This window comes from Leptopilina heterotoma, unplaced genomic scaffold, assembly GCF_015476425.1.
Source record: "Leptopilina heterotoma isolate Lh14 unplaced genomic scaffold, ASM1547642v1 Lhet_52, whole genome shotgun sequence".
Classification (NCBI taxonomy): Eukaryota; Metazoa; Arthropoda; class Insecta; order Hymenoptera; family Figitidae; genus Leptopilina; species Leptopilina heterotoma.
Window position 1 is genome coordinate 3967459 of NW_025111114.1, and position 21846 is coordinate 3989304.

At 20.9% G+C, this 21846-nt stretch overlaps 1 protein-coding gene and 1 long non-coding RNA gene across 4 annotated transcripts in view; one reads left to right on the top strand and one right to left on the bottom strand.

The window, feature by feature from the left end:
* Positions 1 to 288: 288 nt before the first annotated feature.
* Positions 289 to 10890, top strand: LOC122508002. Its single transcript, XR_006302183.1, has 3 exons — positions 289 to 433; positions 733 to 980; positions 10757 to 10890. It is a non-coding gene; the product is annotated as an uncharacterized LOC122508002 (long non-coding RNA).
* Positions 8086 to 21846, bottom strand: part of LOC122507999 (PDZ domain-containing protein 8) — a 38602-nt gene continuing 24841 nt past the window's right edge. The window contains exons 4-9 of one of the 3 annotated variants that reach the window (XM_043621057.1): positions 17836 to 18871; positions 14992 to 15254; positions 14474 to 14671; positions 10841 to 10987; positions 8887 to 9069; positions 8086 to 8602 (exon numbers count right to left, since the gene is read on the bottom strand). In XM_043621057.1, the coding sequence (XP_043476992.1) occupies positions 8399 to 8602; positions 8887 to 9069; positions 10841 to 10987; positions 14474 to 14671; positions 14992 to 15254; positions 17836 to 18871 (2031 nt within the window). In that variant the 3' untranslated portion in view covers positions 8086 to 8398. Of the gene's footprint in view, positions 8603 to 8886; positions 9491 to 10840; positions 10988 to 14473; positions 14672 to 14991; positions 15255 to 17835; positions 18872 to 21846 lie in introns of those variants that run through there. The other 2 variants (XM_043621058.1, XM_043621059.1) reach the window with 2 other exon arrangements.

The following is a 21846-nucleotide window of genomic DNA, read 5'->3' on the forward strand; positions in this document are numbered from 1 at the left end:
AAAAAAACGGTTTTAAAAAAATTAATTTAGTAAATTTTACTAAATTTACCAAAATTTAATAGAAAAATTCTATAGAAAGTAATTCAAAATAAGAATTAAAATCTTCAAAATTGATAAGATTATTTTTTTTCTTGCTATTTTTTTCAAAATATTTTTTTAAATTGAATATATTATTTTAAAAAATTTTGAGGAGTTTTTTTTTTTCTTTTGTCAAAAAATATTTATTCTCCAATCTAAATAGAATTGTCTCATTCTTTTTTTTTCATGCTTCTATTTTAATTTCAGCATATTGGGATTTCCTGCTTGTCATCAATTCATAGTGGCCAAACGTATTTTACTTTGTGTAACTCAATTTTCTCGGCAAAGTGCCTACTGCGACAACTTGATTTTCAGTTACTTATTCGTCAAGTTTCCATATAAATAATGAATCAAGGTAAATATTCCATTTCATTAATACAGTTGTTTATAATATATTTCCCCTCTTTTTTTGTTTTTTTCAATTTCTTTATTTTTATTTATTTTTTTTTTAATTTTCGTATAAATTTTAACACAAATTTAATTATTTTCAAAAATTCTTCGAAACAATTGAATTATTTTTATAAATTGTAAAATTCTTCCAAAAAATTAAATTATTTTTATAAATTGTAATAAAATTTTTCTAAAAAATTCAATTATTCTCAAAAGTTTTTTTTTATAAAATTAAAATAAGTATATAATTAATTTTTTTTGCAGGAAGAATATTTAGAGAAGAAATCGTCTGGAGTGTTTTGGCAAAATTGCCAAAAAATTTCTCATCCGGACAAAGAAAATGTTGAGGCACATCGAGAGTTTGCTTTGAGGTCGGAAGAAGAATCGTCAAGTGAAGATATATGCACGATATTTAAGAATAAAAAAAGAAAAGGAAAAAAATGTCCACTCGCCTCGAAAATTTTCCGAACGAACAAGGAAAGTCTTTGACCTTTTTCCCTCTATTTTTTCAAGTAAGTTTTCATTTTTCAGATTTTACTTTCCATATATAATAATCGAAACAAAAAAAATATATATATATTTTCACCAAAAGGAAAATATTTTGAAAATTAGAATTTTTTGGCTGATGAAATTCTTTGAGTTTATTAAATTAGTAACAATTTATATTTTCCAAAAATAAATAATTTATTTTAAATAGGTATTTAAAATTCTTTTGACGAATTTCAATAAAAGTTTTAAGAATAATTTTATTTTTCGAGAAATTAGATTAAAATGGAATTAAAAATAATTGAATCTCTGTAAAAAATTTGATTGAATTAAGAAAAGTTTTTAAACATAATTGAAATTTTGCCAAGAATTTTATCAAAATTTTTGAAAATAATTAAATTTCGGAGAAGAATTTTATTATTTATAAAGATAATTGAAATTTTAACGATAATTTTGTTTAACTTTTGACAATAATTGAATTTCTGCGAAGAATTTTTATTACTTTTGAAAATAATTGAATTCTTGAGACGAATTTTATTTATTTTTTTTTAAATAATTGAATTCTCGTGAAAAATTTTATTATTTGGGAAAATAATTGAATAGGTAATTATGAAGAATAAAGAAAGAATTTAGCAAATTTTTCAAAAAATAATTTAATTTCTGAGAAGAATTTTATTATTTATGAAAATAATTGAATTCTTGCGAATAATTTTATTTAATTTTTTTTTTTTATAATTGAATTCTTGCGAAGAATTTTATTTGTATTTTTTTTGAATAATTGAATTTCCGTGAAAAGCTTTGTTATTTGGAAAAATAATTCAATAATTGTGAAAAATTAAAGAAAGAATTTTGCCATTTTTTGCCAAGAATTTTACTAAAATTTTTGAAAATAATTGAATTTTTCAGAAAAATCTTATTATTTATAAAGATAATTGAAATTTTAACGACAATTTTTTTTTTAACTTTTGACCATAATTGAATTTCGGGGAAGAATTTTATTATTTTTGAAAATAATTGAATTCTTTAGACGAATTTTTTAATAATATTTCTTTTTAAATATCTAATTAAAATCTTTTGTGAAATTTTATTGAAATAACTTAATTCTTTCAAGAAATTGAATTTCTTTGATGAATTTTAATAAAATTTTTAAGAATAATTACATTTTTCGAGAAATTCCATTAAAATTGTATTAAAAATAATTGAAATTCTGCGATGAGTTTTGTTATTTATGAAAATAATTGAATTCTTGCGAATAATTAAAAAAAAAATTTTTAATAATTGAATTCTTGTGAAAAATTTTATTATTTAGGAAAATAATTGAATTCTTCTGTCTTAAAGATTAAATTTATTAATTTTTTTAAAAAATAATTGAATTCTTGAGAATAATTTTATTTAATTTTTTTTAATAATAGAATTCTTGTGGAAAATTTTATTATTAGGGAAAATAATTGAATTCTTCTGAATTAAAGAAAGAATTCAAGAATTTATTAATTTTTTAAAAATGAATTGAATTTCTGAGAAGAATTTTATTATTTATGAAAATAATTAAATTTTTGCTAAGAATTTTATTTAATTTTTTTTTAAATTACTAAATTCTCGTGAACAATTTTATTATTTGGGAAAATAATTGAATTCTTGTTATGAAATTTTATTAAAATTTTTAAAAGTCGGTAATTGAATTGTTGAGAAGCATTTTATTATTTATACGCGAAAATAATTGTATTTTAAAATTGAATTAATTTTGAAATATTTAAGAAAGTCAATTAATAATTTATATTAATTAAACAATTATTGAAAAAGGTAATAAATTAATAATAAATTCTTCACTAATTAATGATTAATTTAATTATTATCAGTAATATTGATTCGTTAATATAAATTTATCAGATTAGTTTACTTATTTATAGTAAGTAATGATTAATTAATTTATTTATTTATAGTAATTAATGATTAATTAATTTATTTATTTTTAGTAATTAATGATTAATTCATTTATTTTTAGTAATTAATGTCTAATTTATTTATTTTTAGTAATTAATTATTAATTTATTTATTTTCTAGTAATATTAATGATTAAAACTAAGTAATAATTAATTTAATAATTCATATTTCGCAGTGAGAATTAATAAAAAATTAATTTCCCGAATATTATTCTTGTGACGAAATTTTCGCATTGAATGTCGCGTGATTAATTTACTATTTAAATGATTAATTTAATAGCTCCCAGTGATATTTCTGAAAAGAAAAAATTAATCTCCAGAATTATGTATTATATTCTCGTGTCGAAATTGGTGAGATGGAAATTTTTGCTTTTTCCGGAGGGGAATAATTGGAAGTAGCGACGAAAATGTTTGGAAAGGAAGAAAAGTCAGTAGTATTAGTTGGCGGTCTTTGCTCTTTATTCCTTGTGTGTTGGCCGACCGAAGGCCCAAGAGGGATAAAATGTTTATATTCTCCGGTATGTTTGGCTCGTGGCCAAGAAATACTGCGCGTGCAATTAGCCTCCAAAAATAGAGTCGTCGACCAAAATCCCCCATGTCTTTGGTCTTCGAACGGCCTCACGACTTTTGCATCCAATTGATATATACTCAGAATGTCATTAACACTATTTTTTTTTATTTTATTTAAATCCAACATTTTTTTTTTCTCTCGATTCAAATGTGACTCGAGAAAAAGGTCAATCGTACGTCTTTTTTTTATTCACCTTCCATCTCAGTTTCTAATTTTTTCACACTTTTCCTTTTTGTATCATTTAATTTTTTTCTTCTCTAAGTTTCTGATTTTCTGATCTTGCAATTTTCTAATTTTTCTAATTTTCGAATTTTCCAGATTTCAATATTAAAAAGTAAAAAGTATTTCTAATCAAGTAAATTGGAAAAATTTTTTTCAATACAAAACTTTGTAAATTTGCCAAGAAAATTAATGGTTTTTTTAATGAGTAATTTATTGGGGATCGAGCGAGAAATATTGGAACGAGATCAAAATAATTATTTTGACAGACTTTTTGGTTTTTGTTTGTATATAATTTTTTTTTTTTTTAATAAAAATCTGTTACAAAGAATATTATTTTCGCGTGATAAAATATAATTTCAAAGTAGAGACGTCATTTTTGATTATTTTACGTCATATTCTTTTCTTTTTTTGCACAAAAATTTCGTGGGCGGATTATTTCCGGTTTTTGTCTTCTCTTTTTTTTCTAAATCTCTTTCTCTCTCAATTTCTCGTGAAACGTGGAAATTTAGTTTGAAAAACCTTGGCTCAACTCGACGCACGAAATCAAAAGAGGGACTTTGACTTTGGTCTTTGTGTGTCTTTTTGCGTCTTGTCCGAATTTCGTTCTATTTTTTCTTTTTTTCCCACATTTCCCCAGAATTAAAAGTGTCGCGTTTATAAAAGAAAAAAATTGCGCACTTAATTTTTATTTTTGGAAGAAATTTGTTTGAAAAAGAAAAAGATTATTATCGTTTTATGAAGTTTTTATTTGCCAAAAAGCACAATTCTTTTTTTTTTACACAAAGGCGAAGAATAATAAAACTTTTATATAATTCAAGTTTCTTAAATATATAATATATTTTTTTTTTCATACGTCACGATCATTGAGTTTTGAGGCCATTTAATTGAAATATCACTATTTTAATAATTGTATATGTATATCTGAACGTTTTCTACTATTTGGACTATTATTTTTAATCTTTAGAATCTTTAATATCGATTTTTTTTCTGCCTAACATTATTAATTGATACTTACAAGTTATTAAAAATCATATAGTTTCGTTGATATAACACAGCAAAAATTGGTGTAATCTTACTTTGTACGTTTAAAGAATTTAAAAAATATTTCTACAAAATTGGTATTTAAAAAAATGGAATGTATTTGAGTAAAATTAATTATAAATAATTTATAATATTAATTACTAAAAACTAAAAGTAATAATACTCAGTAAAATAATACAATAAGTAAAAAGAAATCTAACTTTCCTCTAACTTATAATAATTGTTCCTAATTCATAAATTATTAAATAAAAAGTAAAATTCTTCACTAAATATTGTATAATTAATATAATTAATAACCAATAATTAATAATTAATAACTAATAATTAATTTAGTAAACGTGCTGCATTTAGTGAGATCTAGGAAATAATTTTTCTTTAAAGAGTATCTACGATTTTAAGTTCGTGTAACAATAAAAATAGAAATTTGTCAAAATTAACTTTATAAAAAATAGAAATTAACTATTATTTTAACGTTCAGGTAATATTTTCTTTTTAAATTGCACTCTTTCCCTAAAAATATATCTTAAATTTTTGGTGCTAAAAACGACACTATTTATATTTATTTCTAATCGTCAAAAACCGATGAGTATTATTCGATAAAATTAATTCTCTATTTTACAATTATTTTTACTCATTTAAACTTTTTAAAAAAAGTGATTCATTTAAAGATAATTTTAATGAAAATTATTATTAATTATTATCCAGGATTGCCACAGGTCAGGGAATTCAGGGAAAAGTCAGGGATTTTTATTTAAGAACTGGAAAAAATTAAATTTTCCGGATTCATAATTAGTTTTATTTTATTTTTTAATATACACTCGAATCTTGTTATAACGAATCTCGTTACAACGTTCTCTCGTTACAACGAACATTAAAACTCTCGATACAACGACAAAAAAAAACACGAACGAATTTAAGAATTTAATTTAACCAAAATTTTGGTTAACTTAAAAAAAACGACTAAGTTAATCAAACCTTAACTTTATTTAACCTAAAGAATCTAGTGATCTGATTATTATTAAAAATTTTTACTTTTTCTTTAAACTGATTCCATAATGCAGAAACTTTTAATATAAATAAACATACTTTACGAAATTTTTTACACGTATTTGACGTTTTGTTCTGTTAATCACAGATAAATTCATGTGTTTTAATAGAACGTGAAGTAGGATTCCTCCTTCCGTCGTAATATCGAGATTTTGAAGTCCCGAGATCGTCGTTATAACGAGAATCGAGTGTATATTAAATTAATTATTGAAAATCATGGATTTATAGAAGAATTTTAGTTAAAAACACTAAAAAAAAATTGTATTTTAGAGAAGTTACAAATGTTTGCAAAAATTCAATTTTGTTCAAAAAATTTTTAAAAATTCTAGTCAAAATTTCAATTATCTTTAAAAATAATAAAATTCTTCTTCAAAATTCAATTATCTTTAAAAATAATAAAATTCTTTTCCAAAATTCAATTATTTTTATAAATAATAAACATTTCATAGGAATTAAACAATTTACAAATATTTTATATAAATTTTTTCGTAATAATTCAATTATTTTCATAAATAATAAAAGTTTTTACAAAGATTTAATTATTTTCATGAATAATCAAACTTATCATAAAATTTTAATTATTTTTAATACAATTTTAACCGAATTTCTCGAAAAATGTAATTTTTCTTAAAAATTTTATTAAATTTAAAATTCGTCGAAAAAATTCGATTATTTAAAAATATGTTGATAAAATTCTTTATGAGAATTCAATTTTGAAATAAAATTCATTTATTCAATAATTTTTTCATTTTTTTATTTAAATAATTGAATTCTAGTAGAATTTTCTAATAAAAATTGATTTAAAAATGAATTTCAGTTCAAAATTAAAAATAATTTATCACTGTTCATTTATTTCTTTCGAAGAACTTTAATAAAATTTTTTAAATTAATTACATTTTTCGAAGAATTTACTTAAAATTGCATTAAAAATAATTGAAATCCTAAGAAGAATTTTATTATTTAGAAAAATTATTGAATTCTTGCAACGAATTTTTATTAAATTTTTTTTGAATTATTGAAAACACGAAAAAAAATTTAATTTTGGAAAAGTTACAAATTATTGCAGAAATCCAATTATTTCAAGAGTAATACATAATATTCTTCGCAAAAATTCAATATTGTCAAAAAAATAATCAAATTCTTCTTAGGAATTCCATTATTTTCACTAATAATAAAAATCATCGCAGAATTTCAATTTTTTAAAAAACAATTGAATTCTTGCAAAGGATTTTATTATATTTCTTTTAAATAATTGAAATCTTGGGAAGAATTTTATTATTTAGGAAAACAATTGAATTCTTGCAACGAACTTTATTAAATAACTTTTAAATAATTGAAATCCTGTGAAGAATTTTGTTATAATTAGGAAAACAATTGAATTCTTGCAATGAACTTTATTAAATTTTTTTTAAATAATTGAAATCTTGTGAAAAATTTTATTATTTATAAAAATAATTGAATTCTTTTGAGAAATTTTATTAAAATTGTAGATTTTGAACATTTTTTTTAATAATTATTTGTGTTAAAAATAATAATTTTAATAAAAATAATTGAATTCTTTTGAGCAATTTTATTAAAATTGTAGATTTTGAAAATTTTTTTTTTAATTCTTTGTATTAAAAATAATAATTTAAATCATAGGAAAAATTTTATTATTTATGATAATAATTAAATTCTTACAACAAATTTTATTAAATTTTTTTTAAATAATTTAATTTTTTTTTTTTTTTTTGAAAATTTTATAGAAATTTAAATTATTAAAAAACATGAAGATAGCGATTGATGAAAGAAAAAAAAAGTTAAAATTTTGTCTGGAAATCAGGGAAAAAGAAATTTAATTTTTTGTGGCAACCCTGTAATCAATTATTATCAATTATTATCAATTTCGCATTATTTTTCTAATTAACAATATTATCAATTAGAAAAACTGTTAAATAATTTTTTTTATGGAATTAGCTATTTTTTTTTTTAAATCGTATTTAATAAAAGTATTTTATTTATTATTTGAAAAAATATTTTTTCTTATACTTAAAAAAAACTCCTGCTATAATTAATATTTTACTAAATTGATTCTTTTAATTTTTTTTAGAATACAAAAATGGTTAACAATTTATTGTTAAAATTTATAATTCTTTGTATATTTTTATTTTCATTTGTATTTTTTAGTTTTTAATTTAATAATTCCATTTTTTTGCAATTTAATTGAAATTGAAAATTTCACTGTTTCCTTTTGAAAAAATATTTAGACAATAATTTTTCAATAATTTCAAGAATAATGAAAAAATTTCAATAAAAAACAAATTTGATGGCAAAAATTCTAAAAAAAAAAAATTGATACACGAAAGAAAAAAATGAAAATAAAAATCAAATCAGGACAATTTGATTATTAATATTGACGATTTTCATTATATAGTTTGAATTATTATAATAGGCACGAGCTCTATAACGTAATGAATCAAGTTTGCTTTGATAGAATATAGAGAAATGTGCTCCTAGTTTGATATATTTTTTTTTTGGATAACATTAAGTGTTCCTTGAAATTGGAAATTGACTTACGTAATTACAAGAGAGCTTTTGCAGGCAATTATTACACCTAGAAAAAAAATAATAATTCAATTTCCATTTACAAATTTTTGTCAATTTTAGGCCGATCAAAAGCTTCTTGCGCGTGCTGTAAACCTGTGCAATAGTGTAACAATAAAACACTTAATGCTTGAACTCTTAAATCACTTTGACCAATCAACTTGATTGAATCCGATTCGCAATTTTGTGATAATTCAACTCTTGAGGTAGTTTCCACGTCAAGTGCAGTCTTCAGTTTCGTTATCTAAAAAGAAAAGAAATTTTTTTATTAATTCACAGTGTTCAATAGAGAAAAGAGGGAAAAACAGAAAATGAATAAAATAAAAAATAAATAAAAATAAAAAAATAAAGTAAATATTTTCATTAATTCACAGTATTCAATAAACAGAGATAAAATTCTTCAAAAACATTAAATTTTTTTATAATAAAATTTTCACATGAATTGAATAAAAAAAATGAAACAAGAAAACGAGATTAAAATAGTGAATTGATTTTTAATTTCCAATATAATAAAAATCGAAAACTCACCATAGAATTGATTTTATTGATTCGTTCCTGTGGCTCGAGATATTTGTAGAGATACTGTCCAGTATCTTTGGCTTTTGTCATTAGTCCATCATCTAAATCCCCAGCGATTAATGATGAAGCGACACTTGGCTCAGCACCTTCTAATAGTTCAGGATTTATTCCCAATCCACCGGCGAGTGAATTCTAAATTGTTCAATTTTTATCATATATGTATTTAAAAATTTTTTCCTCTCTCCTTCTCTCTTATTTTTCTCAATCCATTCACATTAGATCTCAAAATCCTAAGATCATATTCACGAAAATTATTTCACCAAAAAACGAAATGAAAAATAAAAACTATTCACTATTTGTTGCACATGTCAAAAAAGCCACACAAAAAATGCATTGCTTTTGTTTTTCACTATTAATTTTTTTGTTTTTGAGAAAGCGGTGTAAGCGTCAAATGCGTCAAAGAATCCACAAAAAAGCAGTCCCAAGATTTTTTGTTGTTGTATATTTTTTAAAATATTCGCAAAATGCTGCGAGCATCCTTTTTCATTTTTTTTTTTTTTTAATAATAAAATTCATCCCGTGATAAAGCCAAATTTCATAAGCAGCCTCTATACTAAAATTGAATAAAAAAAAAAACAATTGAAAAATCAAAATATGCCAAAGAAATTATTTAATTACTAATTACTAAGTATAAAAAAATTATTTAACTAATTTGCTACCAAATTTTTGTTCATAAAAATGCAATCAATTGGATGAAATTATTTTAAATTATTTAAAATTTTGAATAATTAAATAATGAAGTAATTAAATTTCAAATTATCTAATTAATTAATTTTGATTTTGCTTAATTAAATAATTTGAAAATAATTTCTTTTTCTACTGAATAAAAAAATTACTCAAAATTTTCTAGTAATTAAGTTTTTTGTTTTCTAATAGAATAAAAAAGTAAAATTTTTTAGAAAATCAATTTTTTTCTTTTTAATTCTAAATAATAAAAAAGCAAAAAATATTTTTCTACTTTATAATTAATAATTGAGTAAAACATATTTTTCTAATTATAATTGATTAAAAAATAGTTTTCTGTTAATTAATAATCGAGCTAAAACTTTTCTATTAATTAATAATTGAGCAGAAAATATTTTTCTATTAATAATTGAGTAAGAAATATTTTTCTATTAATAATTGAGTAAAACATATTTTTCTAATTATAATTGATTAAAAAATAATTTTCTATTAATTAATAATCGAGCTAAAAATTTTCTATTAATTAATAATTGAGTAAAAAACATTTTTCTATTAATAATTGAGTGAAATATATTTTTCTATGAATAATCGAGTAAAAACTATTTTTCTACTAATAATTAATTAAAAAATATTTTTTTATAAATAATAATAGTGTTGTAAATATGTTTCTGTCAATTAATAATTGTTTAATTATAAATTAATAATTAAGTAGAAAAAAATCCTTCTATAATAATAGAAAAGTAAAAATCGATTATTTTTCCAAAAAAGAAAAGTTCAACAATCGAGTAATAAATAATTTAATAAAAAATATTTGAAAAGAAAAAATTGTTAGTAAAGCTCATTCTTCATGCTCGATGCACAGAAAAAAAGCATTTTAATTAAGGAAAAAGAGAGAAATACGCCAAGATATTAATTAAAAATTAGGAATGTATTAATATTTTTCTTAAATTTGCAAAATTGATTCGTAATATCGAGAAAAAATTCAATTTAAAAGAGAAAAAAAAATTTGAAAATATTAATAAGATTAAAAATAATTGTACAAAAATTAGAGAAGAAAAAAAAATTACAAAATAGATGTTTTGGAATAAAAAAAAAATTTGAAATACAATTACAATATCTTTTTAATTGTTTTCAGCTCCATTCTTTTTTTGTTTTTTTTTTGGCAAAAATCTTGGCTGCTTTCTCTTCAGAGGAAGCAAAAGTGTAACCATCGATCTACCTTGCGGGATGCGCAGGGACTTTGGGGAAGACTTCTAGATGCCAAACCAGTACCAGCGCTCGGTGGGGCCAAACAACTAGTACTCCCGGCCTTCTTTAAGCCCAACAGTGTGTTTGCTATGCTGGCCTTCATAGCCATCATAGGCGCCTAATCAAGTCACCAACGTAATCAATTTTTCTTTTCCACTCTTTCATTCTCTTTGTTTTTTAATATTAATAATAATAATAATTAATCCCTTAAATACAAATATACTTTCAATTATTTCATTTCAAGAGGATTGAACGAAAGCCGAAACAAGACGAGAAAAAAAAACCAATAACCCTCCCAAGAATGAAAAAAGAAATTTTTTTAGAAAGGAAAATTTTTTTGTTAAAAAATATCAAAATTCAATAGGAAATTATTATTATCATCTGTACTAATTATAACACCAAAGATTAAAAAGAAATTAAAGTTTTGAATAATAAAATTCGAATTTTTTTCTATTCTTCTTTTATTTTTTTATAAATTAATTTTCATTGATTATGAATATTCTAAAAAACGGAGCAATTTGTATTTGAAATAAAAAAAAATTTCGATTTCCATTCCTGGAAGAAAACGAATTTCATTCGTATAGAAAATACTAAAAAGTCAAAATTAAAAATACATTTTACTTTTTTGTGTACTTTAAAGAAATTCGATCCTCTTGGTCATTAGTTAAAAAAGAAAAAAATGAAAAAAAAACAGTAATATAAAAATAAAAAAGAAATAATATTGATAATAATACAATAATAGTAAAACAAAAATAATAATGTAATAAGAGAGAAAAGTAAAAAATAATAAAAAAATAGAAAAAATAATTAATTATTCTATGAATTATTTATTTTTGTATTTAAACAATTGAATTCCGATAAGAATTGATTTAAAAAAGAATTTTAGTTAAAACTTTAGAAGATAATTAGAATTTATTTAGAATTTGTTTAGAAATAATTAGGATTCTTTAGAAATAATTAAGTTTCAAAAAGTTTTTAAATTTCAATCTTTGAAATTCTAAATGCTGTAAAAGTATCATTTAATATTTAAATATAAAAAAATTATTAATTTGTTAGCTTCCTTAAAAATTCAAAGTTTTGAATAATATTATTCAAAGTTTCTAGAAAAATAATTGAATTTTGGAAGAATTGCAGTACAAATTTTTATAAAAAAATTTTCCCATGATTTTACATTGAAAGTATTTCGTAATTTTAAGCCAATAAAAAACAATATGTATTTAAATATTTATTTATTTAAATTTAAAAGATTTAATTTGGAAATTCTGAAAAAAATTAGCTTTTTAAAAAAAGTAATTAAAATTTTTTGAAGATATACTTGAATTCCCAAAAATAATTTAGAAAAATTAAAACAATTGGAAATTTTGTTATATTTTGTATTTTAAAGAATTTTTTTTTCATCTTCAAAATTATCTATTAATACAATTGTTCTTTTTGAAAAAACATTTTTTTTTTTTGAATTTACAAAAAATATTCTATTTAAATAATTCAATTCTCGTCGTTGAATTTTGATATAGGAATTGATTTTAAAAAATTACAGTTTTAATTTTAGAAAATAATTGAATATTTAAAATGTTATAAGAAACTTTAGGAATTAATTAGACTTTAAAAAGTTTTAAAATTAAATTCCTTGAAAATTTAAGGAAAGCAAAAGTATAAAAATATTTAAATTTTTATTTTAAAAAATTATTAATTGCATGTATTATTTTTCTTTAAAAATTCTTAAAGTTTTTCAATAATTTTTTTCAAAAATTCTAAAAAAAAATAATTGAATTTTGAAAGAATTATAGTTGTAATTTTTAGAAATAATTAAATTTCATGAGGTTTTCTTATTGAAATTTTAATTTCTGTGGAAAAATAAATAAGAACAAGTTTGTAATTTTTTGTTTAACAAAAAGTTTTGAATAACGTAATTTAGAAATTCCGCAAAAAAATAAATTTTATTTGTTTACTTTTAAAAACTATTTTGAAATATTAATCGTATTTTTTAAGAATTCTAATTAAAAATTAGGAAAATAATTGAATTTTAAAAGAATTTAGAAGAAACTTATTATTTAATCAAAAATATTCAAGTTGTTGTTAGAAATATCTTGAATAATTAAATTTAATAAAAAACTGTTAGAAAAGTTATATTTTTTAAAAAATGAAGAATTTTTATTAAATTTTAAAAATCAAAATTTCACGCGCGCGTTTAGTTTTGCTAGTAAAAAATAATAAAAGAAAAATAAAATAAAAAAAATAAATAAATAAATAAAAAGAATATAAAAATAGTAGAATAAAAATAATAAAATAAGAATAGTAAAATAAAAACAATAACGAAAAATAATTTAAATGGAAAAATTACACAATATTAATATTAATTTGCTAATGCTAATAATAATATAATACTAATTATAATATTGACGTAACTAAAATAGATTAGGATAAAGGTGCAAGCCTGAAAAGAAACCTTCACCTTCACGAGTGCAAGTGATGATATTTTATTGTCAACAGTATAGTAAATCATGCTTAACAATTTGTATAGATTCACGTGACACCGAGTGTAAAAATCGAGAACCCGTGTAAGAAAAGTGCAAAGATTGTTATTTATTTATTTTTTTATTTCACACACGAGCCTCGTACTTTCACTTTTTTAATTAATAGTATTCAAATTCATTAAAACTGATTTTTTTCCATAATAAATACGGTTATGAAAACATTTTATATCCACTCTTTAGTAATTCCATATATTTTTTACTCGAGTTTTAAAGCTTTTAAAAAATTGCTTTACTTTTATAACATTCAACATCATAAAAAGACTTTTTTTTCTTCATAGAATAGAATTTATTTATTTAATTTATATTAAAATATAAATTTTTCTTTCATACTTTTAATTTATTTTTCAATTATTTTGAAGTTGTCTTATATTTTATTAATAAATATATTAATTTTATAAATTATTTATTTTATAGATTGAATTATATAATAAATTAACTACAATATTCTATATTATAAATTATAATATTCTATTATAAATTTAACTGTAATATTTTATTACTTATTACAAATTAACTATAATATTATATTATAAATATTTAATTTCCTAGAAAGTTGATTAATGTAAATAATTATAAATTACAAAATATAATTCACGTGTGTAAATTTTTTTCTGTAATATATAAAAAGAACATTTTTGAAAATATATTTCTTTGGAAAATATCAATAAATAAACGTGGATATGAAATTTGATAGTAATAGGAAGTTATCATCTTTCAGCCTCTTAAAATGTAAAATTTAAAAATATTGACTAGAATTCTTCTTTTGGTTTCTTTTCCCTTACTTTTGTACAAAATTTACAATTTATTACTATTTTTTTTCTTCCTTCTTCTTCTTTTTTTTCTTTGCGATTTGTAAATGTGTATCAATTCGCGACATTTTTGATTATAAATTAAAAAAAAAAAGAAAAGAAAATATTTTTGCTTTTCCTCAAATCGAGAAACTAGAATATCAAATTATATGGTACTATAGCAATTATTATTATTAATTGTAATAATAATAATAATAATAAAAATACGGCGATTGTAGTTTACTAATAGTATTGTAAAATACTTTGCTACGTGCCGAATACCTGAACATTTTCTTCGCAACCTGTAAGAGATATTTCTGGTCCCGTCTCTCCGCTAATGATGTTCGTTTCACTTTCGTCAGCTTCAAATGCCGCGAGACTTTCAGCACCGCATGGTCCTGCCGCAAGACAACGGGACTCACACTTTTTGTGACACACTAAACCGCAATCGCGGCATTGAACCGCGTCCTTTAACCAAATCTGAAATTTTTCCAAAAGTAAGAAAATTTTGGACTTTTTTGAGAAAATTGAACAAAAAAGTTGTAACTTTTTTTGTAATAATGAATAAATTATTGACTAATAATAATAATCAATGATTGTTAACTATAATTATAAGTATTCATTATATTAATGATAATTACTATTAATTATTCTTTTCAATTATGATTCTTATCACTAAAAAGAAAATAATTCGATTTCCCTTTTGGTGATAATAATCAAAAGGATTTTTTCTTAGAATATTACTGATTTACAGGAAAAAAAAAAATAAAATTAATGAGTAATTGTAATTATAGTATTACCTTTTTTGTACAAAAATCACAATGAGTGGCGCGATGAAAATGTGTTCGGATAAAATCATGCTTCTTAATTACATGCTCTTCATTGGCAACTGCTTGCGATTTGGCCATCTCCCCGGATCCTTTCTTTATACTATCGTCAGTGGATTGTTTCTGTGAATTTGTCGACATCCAACCATATGACAATAAAATATCTCCATAACACAGCGTTGGATCAAATCCCGAATATCCTTGAAGCTTCGAGTACACCGTATTTGTAGCAGTTGCTAAAAATAAATAAATTAAATTTATTTATTTATTTATTTAAGTTTGGACTGACAAACTTAAAACAATTCATTGTTGTCAATTAGAAAATAATTTTTCCAAATTTTAATAAAATTCTTCGAAAAAATTGAATTATTTTTTAATATTTTTATTAAAATCTTTATAAATAAGAATTCAATTACTTTTAATACAATTTTAATAAAATTATTCGAAAAAATTGAATTCCCTATTTTCTAAAATTATTTTTAAATTCTTCTCAGTAATTTCATAATTTTCATACAATAAACTATTTTTATAAAATTTTTTATAAGAATTGAATTATCTATTTTTAAAAAATTGTAATAAAATTCAATTATTTTTAAAAATGTTAACAAATTAACAAATTCTTCGAAAAAATTCAATTAATTTCGAATATTTTGTTAAAATTCTTTGTAAGAATTTAATTATTTTCCCTACAATTTCAACAAAAAAAAATTTAATTATTTCAGTTTCAAAATTTACGAGTTTTAATTGTAAACAATTTTGTTGAATTAATTTTTCTTATAATTTTTTATTAAATTTAATCAAAAAATTCGAAAATAATTTAATTCCTTTGAAAAATTTTTGAAAATCCTAATTAAATTATTTTTGAATAATTTCTTTGAATTTTTTTAAAATAATAGAATTTTTTTAATAATTTTAATTGAAAATTCGTAAGTAATTGAATTCTATGAAGAATTTATTTCAAGTTTTTCAAATAATCATGTTTGTTAACAATTAAAATTAAATTCTTCTCCGAATTTCATTGTAATTTATAAAATATGTGATTGGATTCGTTCAAAGAATTTTATTAAAATGTATTGAAAATAATTGAATTCTTCCGAAGAATAGACACAATTAAAAATTTGACAATAATTGAATTCCTTCAAAAAATTTCTCTAATTTTTCGAATAGATGATCGATTTTGTTGATAATTATAATAAAAAAATCGAATTGCTTTGAATTTTCTTAAAATTGTATTGAAAATAATTAAATTCCTGATAAGAATTTTAATAATTTATAAAAAATAATTTAATTCTTGTGGAGAATATTACTATTTATAGAAATAATTGAATAGTTTCGAAGAATTTATTTAAAAATTATAGAAAATAATTGAAATTCTGCGAGGAGTTTTATTATTTATAAAAATAATTGAATTATTGCAAAGAATTTTATAAAAAAATTTTAAATAATTTGTTTGCAAAAAATGTATGTCAATTCTTTTTTTAATTGAATGTTGGAGTAGAATTTTATTAAAATTTTTGAAAATAATTTTGAATTTTAGCGAAGAATATTATTATTTTTCAAAATATTTGAATTCTTGTGATGAATATTGTTATATATGAAATTAATTAAATTTTGCAATAGTTTTATTTAAATTCCTGAATACAATCGAAATTTTGAGAATTTGAAAAAAAAATTATGAAAATAATTGAATTTCGACGAAGAATATTATTATTTTTGAAAATATTTGAATTCTTGTGATGAATATTGTTATTTATGAAAATAATTAAATTTTGTAATAATTTTATTAAAATTCCTGAATATAATTGAAATTTTGAGAATTTGAAAAAATTTTGAAAATAATTGAATTTCGGCAAAGAATTTTATTATTTTTGAATTTTCATGATGAATATTGTTATTTATGAAATTATTGAATTTTGTAATAATTTTATTAAAATTCCTGAATATAATTGAAATTTTGAGAATTTGAAAATAAATTTTGAAAATAATTGAATTTCGGCGAAGAATTTTATTATTTTTAAATTTTTGTGATGAATATTGTTATTTCTGAAATTATTGAATTTTGTAATAATTTTATTAAAATTCCTAAATATAATTGAAATTTTGAGAATTTAAAAAAATTTCTGGAAATAATTGAATTATTGCGAAGAATTTTATTATTTTTTAAAATATTTGAATTTTTGTGATGAATATTGTTATATATGAAATTATTGAATTTTGCAATAGTTTTATTACAATTCCTGAATATAATTGAAATTTTGAGAATTTGAAAACAAAATTTTGAAAATAATTGAATTTCGGCGAAGAATTTTATAATTTTTGAAAATATTTGAATTCTTGTGAGATGAATACTGTTATTTATAAAAATAATTGAATTTTGCACTAATTTTATTAAAATTGCTATAAATAAATCCGTTGGAAAAATTTTATTAACTTTTTTAAAATAAAATGAATCTTTTCGTGAAATTTTATTGAAAATACTTTGAATTCCTGCAGAGAATTTTACTGTATTTATAAAAATAATTGAATTTTTCTTCTTTCGAAATTTTCGATTTCTTTCGATTCTTCGAAATTAAAAAAATTCACTCATTAAATAAATAATTAATTAATTACTATTGTTTAATATTACACTTAATTTTCATAAATAATAAGTGCATTTTTTTTTAATTTCGAAGAATCTGAAACTATTCAAAACTGTGAACTGATTTCCGGAATACAACGATTATTGATTATATAATTATATAATCAATAATCGTTGTATTCTGGAAATAACAAAAAATAAAATAAAAACAATAAACAAAAAAATATATCAAGACTCACCGGAATCTGGCGGTAAAAGTGCGTGCCACTTGATATAATGTCCAGTTGACGACGTGGAACATTGCGCCAAAATTAATTTAATCGGCGCATTAATATATCCCAATAATTTTGCCGATGAATCGCCAACTTTTGATCGCGACCACACGCCAATATTTAAATACAATTGCTCGGAATCAATCTGAAAACTTCTTGTCTCCTCAAATGTAATCACAGACGCAAATTCCTTCTCCTTTGTCGTATGATAGAAATCCGCCAAATTTGGAATACACTCATCGACAAACGATTGTATTGTACTTGAACCAGTCGATAAATTTGACACAGTGGAAATTCTTCTCGATGGTGTTTCAGGCGCTTGAAAAATATCCTCAATCATTGAATTATGCGCACTACTCTTCCTTCTCTTAAACAATTTACTCATCAATTCATTCTTATCCAATGTCTCTTGATCAGGTTCCTTAAGTTCGGAGAATTTAATTTGATTTTCAATTTTCAATTTTCCACTATCATCATAATTAATAAATTCACCGCGACTAATGCCCGAATCACTTTTCGACGATTTACGATCAAGTGAAATACGTTCGTAATCAGATTTTATTGAATTTAAATATCTCCTCTCAACACGTATTATAAAACGTCTTTGCGTTGCACTTTTCACTAATTTTGCCACTTGATTCATATTTGAAACACGTTTACCATTCACGGCAACGAGAATATCGCCCCTCTTCATCTCGCCAATAAATGCCGGACTACCGGCAACAATTGTCTCGACGAGAACGCAATTTTGCCCAATTTCAGGGACATTCTCCTGCTTGAAGACAACGCCAAGTTGCTGGGAACTCATTTTACTGATAATTAAATCGAGAACCATGTAGGGAACACCGCTGTATTGCGTTAAACAAACCCAGGGCGTTGAATCAATGCTCATTGTACAATGAATTTCATTTTCCGATGGAATTGCTCCTGGTTCCAAATTCAAACGGCTCACTTCCAGGAGAATCACTTCCAAATATCCGGGTGTTAATTGAGTGCTCGCCACCTGTAAACGATAAACATTATTTAGATTCATTTGTTTGTCAGTGGAATGTAAAAAGAAAATTTTATTTATCAGGCGATAAAAATTGAAAAAGAAAAAAGAAAAAAAACTGAAAATAAAAAAGTAATGTGGAAAAAAGTTGAAAAAGTAGAAATTGGTTAATAATGAAAAAAGTACGGGAAATAAATTCGCCTGAATGTAAATTTAAGTCTTAAAATTAATTCAAGAGTTCACAATTTAATTTAATTTAATAAAATAATTATCAGTTAAATTTTAATTTTCAATTTAACCAATTTTTTTCGACTGAATTACAATTTAATTTGTGTAAAATGTAAATTAAATCCAAATTCGATTTATTTTTTACAAATTAAATCGCAATTCGGTCGAAAAGAATTTAAAAAATGCTAATCTAAGCATTCTTTTCGACTGAATTTTGATTTAATTTGTAAAAAATCAATTAAATCAAAGTTCGCTAGAAAAATATTTAAAAAATGCTAATCTAACTAATTTTTTTAACTGAATTTCGATTTAATTTGTAAAAAATAAATTAAATCGAAATTCGATCAAAAAATATTTAAAAAATGCTAAATCTAACCAATTTTTTTTGACTCAATTTCTATTTAATTTGTAAAAAAATAAATTACATTGACATTCGATTTTTAAATTGTAAAAAATAAATTAAATCAAAATTCGATTCGAATTGTATAAAATAAATTAATTAATATTCGATTTAATTTGTAAAAAATAAATTAAATTAAATCGAAATTTGGTAGAAAAATATTTAAAAAATGCTAATCTAACCAATTTTTTCGACAGAATTTCAATTTAATTTGAGTAAAATAAATTAAATCAGAATTCGATTTAATTTGAAAAAATAAATTAAATAAAAATTCAATTTACATTGCAAAAATTAAATTTAATCAAAATTCGATTTAATTTGTAAAAAATAGATTAATTGAAAATTCAATTTATTTTTTGGAATTTAAATCGAGATTCGGTCGAAAAATATTTAAAAAATGCTAATCTAAACAATTTTTTCGACTGAATTTCAATTTAATTTGTAAAAAAAAATTGTATAACAATTCGATTTTTAAACTGTAAAAAATTAATTGATTAAAATTCGATTTCATTTGTAAAAAATAAATTAAATCCAAATTCGGTAGAAAAATTTTTAAAAAATGCTAATCTAACCAATTTTTTCGACTAAATTTCGATTTAATCGAAATACGGTCTAAATTTTTTTTTAAAATTGCTAATCTAACAAATTCTTTTGACTGCATTTTGATTTAATTTGTAAAAAATAAATTAAAACAAAATTCGATTTGAATTGTAAAAAATAAATTAATTAAAATTCGATTTAATTTGTATAAGAAATTAATTAAATTAAATCGAAATTTGGGAGAAAAATAATTAAAAAATGCCAATCTAACCAATTTTTTCGACTGAATTTCGATTTAATTTGTAAAAAAATAAATTACATCAAAATTCGATTTTTAAACTGGTAAAAATTAATTAATTAAAATTCAATTTAATTTGTAAAAAAATAAATTAAAATTTAATTCGATTTTATTTGTAAAAAATAATTTAAATCGAAATTCAGTTGAAAAATAATTAAAAAAATGCTAATCTAAATAATTTTATCAACTGAATTTCGATTTAATTTATAAAAAATATATTAAATCAAAATTCGATTTAATTTGCAAAAAAATAAATTAAATTAAAATTAAATTTATTTTTTACAAATTAAAATTAAATTAAATCGAAATTTGGTCGAAAAATAATTAAAAAATGCTAATCTAATTAATTTTTTTAACTGAATTTCGATTTAATTTGTAAAAAAATAAATTAAATCAGAATTCGATTTAATTTGTAAAAAAAAGATTAAATGAAAATTTAATTTATTTTTTACCATTCAAATCGAAATTTGGTCGCAAAATAATTAAAAAAATGCTAATCTAATTAATTGTTTTAACTGAATTTCGATTTAATTTGTAAAAAATAAATTATATCAAAATTCGATTTATATTTTACACATTAAATCAAAATTTGGTCGAAAAATATTTAAACAACGCCATTAAAAAGCTTATATTTCGAAACAATAACACAAAAAATGAATTATTAAGGTCGTGAAGAAAGAATCCAAAGATAGAAAGCAATTAAAATATATTTCTTAACCCTTTCATGCTGAATTACATAAAAAACTGGACAAATCCACATTTTTTTCTTTTCTTTTTATATTTTCAAAAACGAAGAAAAAGCTCCATTACCATAAAAAAACACAAAAAAAATTTTTTTTTTTTTTGCTTCTTCATGTTACAATATTGTTAGCCAACAAACATAATTATATGGCTTAATTTGTAATACAATTTTAATGATCTTAATAAATACACACCACATACAATATAGAATAAGATTTTCTTTGGAACACGAAGGAAAGCGTTAGAATAACCAGAAAACTTAATACTTCGAAAATTTGCATTTTTTTCCAAAAACAAAAACTTTTTATCCCGAGACAAAAAAAAATTTCATCATTTGAAAGAAAATGCAACTTTCTTTATCATTCAAACTTGGAGTGAAAAAGTTTTGATAGAAAAAGAAATAGAAAATTCGACAAAAAAGGGTTAATAAAAACTGCTTTGAATTATTATCATCAGTATGAAAGTTCAGAATGTGTATTTTATTCACAATAATTTAAATAGTGTAATATTATCAAGTGTCTTTTCTAATAAGTTAATGTTTCCGTAACATTCTATATATATAATTATTATATGCAACATTCACGTAATAATAATTTCTACCAACAGTAATTTAATAATAAAAATAAGAAAACAAAAAAAAAATGATAATAATAGGTAATAATAAAAGAAAAGAAAAAAAAAATAATTATGGTAATAATAATAAAACAAAAAAGAAAAATAATAATGATAGTAATAATAAAAACAAAAATAATAATAATAATGTAAATAATAATAGTAATA